Source organism: Thamnophis sirtalis, unplaced genomic scaffold, assembly GCF_051295495.1.
Source record: "Thamnophis sirtalis isolate CommonGarterSnake01/CBP01778 unplaced genomic scaffold, rThaSir2_p1.2 scaffold_3, whole genome shotgun sequence".
In the NCBI taxonomy this organism is placed as follows: domain Eukaryota; kingdom Metazoa; phylum Chordata; class Lepidosauria; order Squamata; family Natricidae; genus Thamnophis; species Thamnophis sirtalis.
Genome location: NW_028261383.1, coordinates 114,730,143 through 114,742,197, shown reverse-complemented (window position 1 = coordinate 114,742,197; position 12,055 = coordinate 114,730,143). Strand labels below are relative to the sequence as shown.

General features: G+C 39.1%; 1 protein-coding gene across 2 annotated transcripts in view; it reads right to left on the bottom strand.

The window, feature by feature from the left end:
* DNAH9 (dynein axonemal heavy chain 9) overlaps nt 1-12,055 on the bottom strand; it is a 245,372-nt gene that overhangs the window by 35,409 nt on the left and 197,908 nt on the right. For both annotated transcript variants that reach the window (XM_087709774.1, XM_087709773.1), the window contains exons 64-68: nt 9,966-10,157; nt 9,206-9,397; nt 8,192-8,362; nt 1,591-1,773; nt 548-937 (exon numbers count right to left, since the gene is read on the bottom strand). In XM_087709774.1, coding sequence (XP_087565900.1) covers nt 548-937; nt 1,591-1,773; nt 8,192-8,362; nt 9,206-9,397; nt 9,966-10,157 — 1,128 coding nt within the window. The remainder of the gene's footprint in view (nt 1-547; nt 938-1,590; nt 1,774-8,191; nt 8,363-9,205; nt 9,398-9,965; nt 10,158-12,055) is intronic.

Sequence of the window (12,055 nt, the reverse complement as noted above, 5' to 3'; positions counted from 1 at the left end):
ATGCAAGCTGCAGCACAGAAATGAAAACCCTTTTAAAAATTTAAAAGCAAAAGCTAGGTAAAACGAATTGGTACGGCATTGAAGTTTATCCTCCCCGTCCACGTTACAAACCACCACCTTCTGCTATTAGCTTTATTTGCCACTTGAAACAATGATCAGCTCTTGCCTGGCTTTAAAGATTTGTGCCTGAAATGTTCCACACACTATGTTTTTAATGCAACCTTCCCAGTTCATGATTATGGTTTTTAACTTGATCCATCTACAGTATCTCAATGTGATGAATGCCAGGAAAATACCAATTTTGTACTTACAGAAGAAGGCTATGAATATGCATGACAGAGCTCTTACCCCAGGCTTTTAGTGACAAATGGCATACTTCCTGGAGGTGAGTTTGAATTTCCCCCAGAGAAGTAGCAAATCTAAGTTAATGGTGAGCCACAGTCTTGGTCTAATTATTCTGAAACATTTGTTTCACAATAAGGAATGCCCCCTTCCCTCATTTTGGTGACTTATCAAGTAGCAGCAACCTTTAAATCTTTGCATTTACCTGCATATCCCAGCGTGCACCTTCCATGAATAAGCCGTGAATATATGCACCTTCCCGCGGCGGACTGGTGAACTCTTCACGGTTTCTCTTAGTCACGTCACATTGCAGCGTCATTTTATCCAGAGGCCACTCATTTTTTCGGGCCATGGACTGCATGATAGCTGTCAAGAAAGACTGTGGGTTAAAGAATCCTGCCAGCCACACCACTGATGGTAGCACGAAGTCTCCTATCCATGTTTCAAGCTCTCTGATGCGATTGAGAAGGTCGGTGAACCACGTGCCTAAACCAGACATGGAAGGATAAGCTCTCCTGGTCCATGATTCAGGCACCATATCTAAGAAGATAGCATTCTGTAAGGTTTCCATGTCGTTGGTCATGGTTAATTCACCCTAAAACACATAAGAAAAAGGAGTATGACAGACAAATTTCAGCCAAACTGCACTCAACATGGGAAAACAGCACATTCGGTAGGACTTGCAGGGTGAAAATAATTCACCCTTCAGTTGCAAATAAGAGTATAGAAATGGAAAAACAACTAGCTTAACAACTTGAAAAACTCCTAAAATTACTGGGAGATTATTTGTGGAATAGTCTATATACTTCTGCTATATTTCAAGCTTTTCTCATTATTTGAGTGAATTGGCATTTTTCTAGCTTTTGCTTGGTTTTTAAAATGGCGATAATGCAAACTATTAGCTATTTTATGTACATTTATTTATTATATATTTATTCCACCTTTACTATTTTTATAAATAACTCAAAGCAGTGAGCATTCATAATATTTTTCTCTTCCTATTTTCCCCACAATAGCTGTGTGAGCTGGATTGAAAGAAAGAAAGAAAGAAAGAAAGAAAGAAAGAAAGAAAGAAAGAAAGAAAGAAAGGAGGGAGGGAGGGAGGAAGAAAAGAAAGAAAGAAAGAAGAAAGAAAGAAAGAAAGAAAGAAAGAAAGAAAGAAAGAAGCTACCCCTCATAAACTGAGTGTTTTCCTGTCATCTCTAAATTGTGTTCAAAATTGTACAAAAAGTGAAGGGGTGTCTGTACCTTCAGTCCCAGGTCCAGCTCTCTCAGTGACCGCTTAATCTCACAAGTGAGAAAGTTCATGCGTTCGCATTCTTGGAAGGCAACCACAATGTATGGTGTTCTCTCTTCTACTTTGGCCATCAGCTCAGAAATGTTAAACTCATCTGTCAATTTCTCCAGGATGTCATCAAGCATCACCTTCACCTATATGCCAGAGTGAGGAAATATTGCTGAAACTTACCTACACAAGTTATTAACAACTTGAACTAGGCTTAGAAAAGTTAATTTCCCCTTATTGAAGAAAAGCTGAGTAAGTCCAAGCTTGGCTCCTTTAATCAAGCCATCTGACAGACTATTACATCTACAAGCATTCATGAGGTTCCATGTACATAAATGGTTTTGAAAATGGCCACACATTATGCAGATATTCTTTTTCCCCTCGCCTTGATTCTCTGTGCCTGTGCCTCAATTTCAGTTCTAATCTGAATATAGATGAAGTTATAAAAGGAAGGGGGAAAAAACGTTGGAGCACACCTCTTTAAGACTCATTTTATTCAGCAATTGTCAAATGCAATAATTCAGAGGTAGTGGTAATCTGGTTTTATTTTAGTGTGGACCTTTCTTTTGCTTCAGGCTGCAATTTGGCAGCATCAATTGTTGGCAAGATTTGGAACTTGGTCTAGAAGGACCACCGCTGAAAGAGAGTGAGGATCCCTGGCACCAACCTACCTAGACAAGAGATTAAGTCAATGGAGTTTGAGTATCTGAGCAGTATTAAGATTTCACATACACCCCATGAAATGCTCAGTCTATCTGGCAATGATTCAAATGAATGGCCTCAAATGTGAGAGGAGGTAGGTGACTAATAAGTTCAATTTAAGGTGAGAGGCAACTGCTCAGGTATAAGTGGCAAAGTCCCTGAAGGCCCTGAGGGTTTGCACCATGGTAGAGGAGATAACCAGGCTGAGCCCAAGGAAGGGGTCAAATGCATCATCAGTCTTGAGTCCCTATGCATCCACAAGAGATCAAAGTCCAGCCTACCTGGAATCCTGTTGACACTTATCTGTCACCAATTTGCTTGTTCAGTTTCTTGTAGGGAGCTTTAACTTACAATAAACCTATACATTAATTTGAATTGCACGGACTCCTAATTTTCTACACTTGACGGTAGAAAGGGTGTGATATCTGTACACAAATGGGATTGGTTGCAAGGTGAGACTAAGCTGATACTCCAATAATTGAGTTTTAGACTGATAGTGAAATCAATGGAAATATGACAGAAAGCATCCTATACACATAGACCTTGCTTAATGACCAATTGCTTAACAACCATTCAAAGTTATGATAGGCCCCCCAAGAGCTATGTATGACTGAGTTCCAGAGTTTCAACAGCTGCATCCCCTCCTGCATGGTCACATGATCACATTTTGAGTGCTTCACAACCAGTTTGTATTTACAACCATTTGCAGCATTCTGCAGTCACAAGATCTCAATTTTTCTCAAGTTTCCAGCATTTACTTCCAGTTTCCAGCAAAAAACACTCACAGAAAAAAATGGGTTGACTTAACAACTCTGGCATTCACTTAACAACTATTTACATATAGGGTTATAAAAATGGGTAGAGTCATATGGTGACCCACTTAATGAACACCATGACTTACAACCATAATTCTGGGCTCAATTATGATCATAAATCAGGGACTATCTGTAGAGCATTTCAGAAGTAGAGAGACTTCCAATGTGGTATCAGTGTCAACCTGGTTTCTCCAACCTGCAAGCCAGGTTAACTGCACTGGGGGTGTCCTTGGCCTCCAGATGCTGATGATTAATGCCAGATTTGTCTGTAATAAATGTAACTATTTCAGAGAGCATTCTCTTAAGTTCATGCTCTACACCATCTGTTATTCTATTTTAATATACAGTAGCTAAATTGTATACTCGTTTCAGGGGTGTTATGACTGTTATTTAATCAATTATTTTAACCATAGCATAAATGTTTTATACATTCATCTAAATTATGCGATATAGGCCACCAAGAGTTGTTACATTGCCGTGGGATACAAATGCAATCAATCAATTGTAACGGGAATCATTGCATCATGCTGCAAACTATACAAGAAATATAGCTCAACTGCCAGATTTTGGATGAGTTGGGTGATAATGTAATTAGCATTCCTAATATACTTTGAAGTATTTCCTGCAACTACAGAAAATGTATCTCCATTTCCCAGCCCATCACTTCTAATCAGTCGGAACTAATAATCACAAATCAGAAACTGAGTAAATCCATCCAAATTTTGGTTCCTATAATAAGGGTATGTAATTTTCCCTGGGAAGGCAAATAAAAACAGCTGTTCAGTGCCATGTCAAGAGCCACAATCCCAAAAATAGTAGGAGAAAGAGGAGGAAGGACAAAAAAGGAATTTGAATTATATATACATATACATATACATATACATATACATATACATATACATATACATATACATATACATATACATATACATATACATATACATATACATATACATATACATATACATATACATATACATATACATATACATATACATATACATATACATATACATATACATATACATATACATATACATATACATATACATATACATCATAGACATATACATATACATATACATATACATATACATATACATATACATATACATATACATATACATATACATATACATATACATATACATATACATATACATATACATATACATATACATATACATATACATATACATATACATATACATATACATATACATATACATATACATATACACAGGGACATGCAGTCAAGGGAGGCAGGGGAGGCGGGGCCCCACCAGTGTCATGAGGGGGAAAAAAGAATTTTTAAAATAATTAAAAAGGCTAAGGTAGTTGCTGCCAGACTCCAGAGTCACAGTGACTCTGAGTCTGCTTAGTGCTAACTGTAGGGGGAGGCGAGAGAACTATGGGCCTCCTTTGCATAAGGAATTTTTCGCCTTTTAACCATTGCTCAGAGTTAAGCAAGGGTTAAAAGGCAAAAAAATTCCTTATGCAAAGGAGGCACGTGATTCTCCCACCTCCTGATCTGGGAGCAACAAATCATGCCTTGCCTAAGTAAGTTGCTTTTTTATTTAATTTTTTACATTTTCATCATGGCGGGCGGACAAGAGGAGAGTTGAAATCCTCAGCTGGAAAAGGTATGTGGATCGGACAGAGGGAGGGGGGATTCAAAATGATAATTTAATTTGTAATTTTTTGTGAGGAATTTGTTTGTGTGTGTCTGTGTTTCTTTCAGGGGGCGAGGCAGTGGAGCGTGGCAGTGGCAGGGACATTCTCGCCCCTGTGTCCAACAGGCCAGGCGTCTCACGTTTATGTCCACTATAAACGCGAGACGCCTGGCCTGTTGGACACAGCGGTGGTGGGGGGAGGAATTGGCTGGGTGGGCTGGCTGGCTGGGGAGGGGGGAATCATGGCCGCTCAGGCCCCGGCGGCAGGGCTTTAAAGTGGCGGCAGGCACTGGTGGCAGGACTTTAAAGTCCCAGCGCGGTCCGCCATAGAGTAGGACCCGGTCCCGCTCTATGGCGGACGGCACCGGGACTTTGGCAGGGCTTTCACACTTGCCTCACAGGCCATGAAGCTCACCGCATGTCACTGCATATACATATACAGTGACGTGCGGTGAGGTTTATGGCTGGTGAGGCAGTCCTCTCCCCTGACACCCCACTGACTAAAGCATTTTCTTTCTCCCGCCTGAGCTCTGACAGGCGGGCGAAAGAAAGCGCTTTAGTCAGTGGGGAGAGGAGAGAATGCCTGACCATTCTATGGCGGACACAGCACCGGGGGCGTCCAAAAGCCCTGCCACTGTGTCCGACATAGAGGCGTCCTGCCTCTATGGTGGACACAGCACCGGGGCATCCAAAAGCCCTGCCGCTGTGTCCAACATAGAGGCGTCCTGCCTCTATGGCGGACACAGTGCTGGGGCATCCAAAAGCCCTGCCGCTATGTCCAAAAGCCCTGCCAATATATCCAAAAGCCCTGCTGCTATGTCCAAAAGCCCTGCTGCTATGTCTAAAAGTCCTGTGCTATGTCCAAAAGCCCTGCACTATGTCCAAAAGCCCTGCCGCTATGTCCGACATAAGAAAAAGTGCCAGCCCACGGACCAGCAAAGGCGGGTAAAAGACACACACACACACAAATTACTTACAATAATACAATTACTTACAAATTACATTAATTTTGAATTCCTCCCCCTCCCTTCGACCCACATACCTTTTCCAGCTCTTTCACAGATGATTTCAACTCTGCTCTTGTCTGCCATCATGAAAATGTAAAAATGTAAAAGGAAAATGGCAAGCGCTGCTGAGGTCAGGCTGGGTTAGCTGCTGCCAGAATGCCCAATGGATGACTCTGCTTAACTGTTTAAAAAAGCCTCTAAAAATGCCCTCTACAGGAGGAGGCAAGAGAACCCTGTGCCTCATCTACATAAGGAATTTTTCGGCTTTTAACCCTTGCTTAACTCTGCTCGCGTGATCATAAAGATAGACTAAATGAGGCACGTGGTTCTCCTGCCTCCTCCTGTAGAGGGCACTTTTTTATAGGCTTTTTTAAACAGTTAAGCACTAAGCAGAGTCATCCACTGTGACTCTGGCAGCAACTAGCTCAGCCTTTTTTTTAAAAAAAAAATTTCTTTTCATGATGACAGTGGTGAGGCCCTGCCTCCCCTGCCTCCCCTGACTGCACGTCACTGTACATATACATATACATATACATATACATATACATATACATATACATATACATATACATATACATATACATATACATATACATATACATATACATATACATATACATATACATATACATATACATATACATATACATATACATATACATATACATATACATATACATATACATATACATATACATATACATATACATACATATATACGTACGTACATACAAAGATTTTAAGATATACGAAAGAACAAGAAGGAGGTTTAGAAACTGAAGGGTGGTAGTAAAAGGTATGAAAACAATATGAAATAATGAAAATGAAATGTAATAACTACGAGTAATAATATTATGCCTATTTGTATTGAAATGTATGATACCCAGGTATCACACCATTCACGCATTGATATGTATAAATAGTATAAAATAAAAAACTTGATGGGGAAAAAAAGAAATAGGATGTAACAAAACCCTCATGCTTGTGTTAACAAGAATGAATATTGAAAAATAAATGCCTGATAATGGAAGAAATATAGAGTAACTACGAATTATTGATGGTTTTATTTTACTTCACTGAGCAAAGCAACAATCAGTCTTCCCAATGAAGTGAGTTTGTACATATTCCCCACATTTCATGAGAAAAGCGTCCTACCAGACAATATTCAACAAGATATCCAGATTACAACTAGCCCAACATTCCCTCTGTTGGTAACTCTGAACTGTGCAGTAAAATCCAAGATCTTTTAAATTAACAAATTATAAATAACTGGCCTAACTAATCTGATTACATAGCTTTTATTTGGAGTTGAATATGTGTAGTTGTCACATTCTCTTAGTATTATCGGAACACTGTAACCATTGTTACACTGAAGATGGCATTTAATTTCATTGTACGAGGTGCAATGACAATAAAGTAAACTAAACTAAACACTGGTTGCGCAGCATCTGAATTTTGATCACATGACCTTGGGGATGCTGTGATGGCGGTAAGTGCAAGGACCAATTGTAAGTCACTTTTTCCAATGCTGTTGTTAACTTTGAACAGTCACTAAATGAATGGCTGCAAGTTGAGGATGACCTTTCCATCTTGCCTAACCAATGTTCCTAGTAGTGTCCTAGTTCTCCATTATTGCCAAGTGGTCTAAGGAAATCCTGTAACTTGCTGGGCTTTTTTTTTTTTTTTTTTGCAAAGTAGCAAGGCTCTATACTTTCCCAGATCAAATTTCCATACTTTTTCTGCACATTGCAGCCGCAGGCATGAAAGGAAGATCTGCTTCTTCCATCTCTGTAAATAAATACAATTTGTTGCCTGTAAATACATGCAACAAATTGTACTAGTTTTCTTTAAGAGAGTCCTTTGCTATTTAGAATAACAAATCAGCTGAGGTCATAAAGCATAGCTGTGTATTATGTCTGTTAAGGGGATGGCAGCCTGATAGAGAATGTAAACCTCCAGGATCTTCCCTGGAACCCATGATGGCTTCCCAGTATTGCGACTATCTGGCTAATAGTGAACTCCCTGTGTGAGCATCTCATGACCTGAACCTCTTGGGGATGAAATGAAATAAAAGAAAATCATCTACATAAAAGAAACAAGTGAAGTGTGTTGGTCTAGAGGTGGAGCTCTTGCCTCACAATTAGGAGGCTGTGAGTTTGATCCTAGATAGAGGCAGATATTTCTCTCTCTAGGCATGTTGAGATTATATCTGCTGAATATAACTCCACATTGGCGACAGGAAGGGCATCCAGCCATTAAACACTCAGCTCAACTCAGTTGCCCAGACTCCACCCTGCAAGGGATTATGGGATCATTAAATGACAATGATAATGATGGAAAGGAGACAAGTATGTCCTCCTCACTCACCTTCTCTTCCCGAGTGGTTCCTACACCTTCTCCAAGATTAGTGTCTCGAGGTTGTAGCTCCAAAACAGTACGGAAAAGCTTCTCTGATGTTTGAGTTAAGAAGCCAATTTCTGCATTGGGGTGAAGGCCGTATAGATATGGAGATTCAGGAGGTAGGGCATCATCTATATACTAGGCAGGAAAATGATATGCACACTCAGCAAATGACAAGTACCACATATTCATTCATTCATTCATTCATTCATCATTCATTCATCATATTTATATATCTGCCAATCTCACAGTTAAGTGACTCTGAGTGGCATGTAATGCCATAAGTCATCTGCAGTTTTATTGAACCTCTAAGTTAAACTAAATCATCACGATGCTGCATTTGTAAGCAGATGAGCCCTGTCCAAATTAAAATTAATTGTAATTAATTATAATTAATAATTAGACATTTTCAACCTAATACATTTTCCAGTATATTTTGGTATGCATCAGTCTCAGTCCTAATTAGAATACAGTTTTGATAGCTGAATGTGTAAATTTTTCAAAAATATTCTAAAATAATAATAGTGGGGATAAAGACTCCTGCTAGGAAATTCCTAAACATGGCTACATATAGTATAGTACAGTTACAAAGACAGAGAAGTTAGCATCTTTCAGACATTTTGACCCAAATCCCCTTAGTTCCAGCCAGCAGGGTCAATAGCAAAGATCGATGAGAGCTGTGCCCAAAACATCTAGAGAAACTTGATAGCCTGGATTGCAATTTGAAACTATTTTTGAGTTAATAGATAAAAATTTTCAATACGCCTCCTAAGGCTAGAGAAATACCACCACAAATGCTTTTATCCCCTATCCTTGCACGAACTGGACAAGGACATGGCCAACTGTCATTTTACAATCAGATAGCATTATGGAGACAAAAACAGCAGATCTTTGCCTAAAGCTCTGAATCCCTAAATTGCTTCCTTATATGGCTATGAACTCCAACACAGATCAGAGCAGGCTGAGTAAATGCAAGACTACCTGATGATAACCATTGTAGTCCATGTTTCCTGGGAGGGGAAATCCAGAAGCCAATAAAAACTCTCCTTCCAGCATTTCAGGCTTGATAAATTCTTCTAAGTAGGATTTACAGAGACGCCTATCCCAATCGTCTGTAATGTGACCCCCGTACATGATCTCTCCAAACAGGTACCGGAGGTCATCATAGGGAACCTAAATGCCAAGAAGGGAAGTTAGTTGGGACAGTTCCTTACAGCGTAGCAGCAGGCAATTCATTCTACACAGCCTTTGGAAATCTTAAAGCGGGAGTTTGTTTTGGGAGGAAACTGGGTGTAATATAACAGTTATACAACTCCAGGCAACACCAGAGAGATTTCATTTAGAGATGCCCCAGACTGTGGAACAGACTTTGTGTGTGTGTATAAATGTGTGTGTGTGTGTGTGTAAATGTGTGTGTGTGTGTAGAACTGAAAAGTAGTAGGAGTGTTGCTGAAAACAAGTCTTTCCCCATTCCTTAGACTGAAACACATTTATCTAGGCACTCAATCAAATATTTTTCAGAGAAATGTCCTAGTACAAGCCTACCAGGCTAGTTAGGAATATCCACAGAAATAGGATGAAAAGCATATTCTTTTCTGAAGTCACAAAAAAAGAAGGAGGGAAAGATGGCACATTGATAGAGAATGTTGCCCCAACCCCTCAAAAAAGAAAAAAACACAACCCTCTAGTGATCATCTATTAGAAATTGCTGCACATGATTCTAGTATATGATTCAGTTCACCTTAGAAGTGGCCTCCAAGTAATTGTATAGAACATTGACAGAAATGGTGAGGTCCCCAATGTTAAATGGGTATGAACGATTCCAGCCCTGAGGGCCAAATTTGCGCCTTTCTGCTACCACAGCATGGAAATAGCAGAGGGCAAAAAGGATGCTCTTGAACTCATTCTCACGGGTACACATCTCCAGCGTGTCCTGCAGGAAAAGAAAAGTTGGTTTCCATAATAAGTACCAACTAAGTCAGGTGTGTTCAACTCGCAGCCCTGGATAGTTAGCAATAAGCCCCCACAAGATCGTAATAAAAATATTTAAAAATAGAGTAAATTTGTTATTTATATACATTAACTATATTATATATTGCATATGGTGTCAAAGACAATTCCACTTCAGTCAATGCAGACCAGCCAAGAGATTGGACAACCATGATCTAAGTCAGTGGTTCCCAAACTTGGCAACTTTAAGACTTGTGGACTTCAACTCCCAGAATTCTCTGGCTGGAGAATTCTGGGAGTTGAAGTCCACAAGTCTTAAAGTTGCCAAGTTTGGGAACCACTGATCTAAGTCTTTAGGTAGGAGCCAAATGAAATGAAGAAGAAGAATGAACACACTGATCCACATAAAGAATTGGATAACGGTATCTGGGAGTGTGAAAATCTCCACTCATCTTCATTACTTGCATGGATCTGAGAAGTTGTGAGAATGCCAACGTTGACTTCCAGACTTACTCAATTTATTTTCCATTGATAATCCATTTTGGTAGCTTTCATGCTAACATTTTTTCATTACTTATTAATAAATAAATTACTTAAAGATTTTTCTCTGAACAAATAAAATGTCACTTTATGGTTGTTGCAATGTTTTTATCTGGTTTTTAAAAAGTCATCTAAAAGCATGCTTTCTGAATATTTGTAGCTGATTAAATGCTCTCTCATACAGTCTGATCTTTTATGCTGCATAGGAATCTCTATTAGGTGATGGCTCTTCTCATAGTCTGTTTATAGTGTGGTTTGGAGACGAGATGGATAATTGCAGGAGTGATGTGACTGACAAATGTGCAACAAAAAGGCTTGTTCTCAATTGTTTAGAGAACTTTTTGCTCTAAGTAAAGTCATGGGAAAAGAATCTCCATGGACTGGAGTTGGGATCAGTGAACATTATCAATTGATCAAATGTATGCCCACCTGTCTGCCATAACGATGTTCAAGAGCACTCTTGATTGTTTGTGACAGATTAACTGAAAATCAAAGAGCTGTTGGATGGTTAGCCAACACTCAATATTGTTTCCCATGTAAGTTGGAAATAGTGCTTAGAAGCCTTGGGAATAATTCTTTCCCACAAATGTGCTTAGCCTCCTTGATGAAAAGTGAGACAAAGGCCTGAGTCATAATATTAGGACAAATATACCCTGTGCTTATTTATCCTCACACATTTCTCTAGTTGCAAATTTGAAAGAACAACAGAGTGCTTATGCAATGCAAAACCTACCATTTCTGTTTAAAAGGAGTGTGGCAATAAACTCTTTCTAGACCTGTTTGTTTGTTTGTTTAATTATTTATTTATTTAAAACACTCAATATAGCCACTAATCATATAACCAGCTCTGGGCTGCTCCAATCATGTTTCAGCATCTCTATGTGAATGCATCTTGTACTGATTGGACTAGAAGCTCAAAGCAGTTAAAAGAAGTACAGAGATACTGCCCTAGCAGTATTGTAGGCTATGAAATGTTTTGTAAAAGAAATCAGCCATTTTGAGATACTACCTGATTTGCAGAAGCAAGAAAATAAATACTCCATCTCACCTCTCTTTCTGGAATATAGAATGTGTTTGTTTCTTTGTTTGTCTGTCTGTCTGATTGATTGATTGATTAATATCTCACTTTTATTTTTTAGAAATCTCAAGGTGGTAAACCTACCCAATACTCCTTCCTCCTCCTATTTTATGATAAATTATAAATGATAGAAGATGGGAACAAAAGAAGCATGACAGCATTAATTCCCATCAGCCATGCCAACTCAGACATCTAGTGCTTTTCCCAAAGAGTACTGAGTAATGACAAGAGCTGTTAGAAAGCTAAAAAGCCCTTCCCCCTCC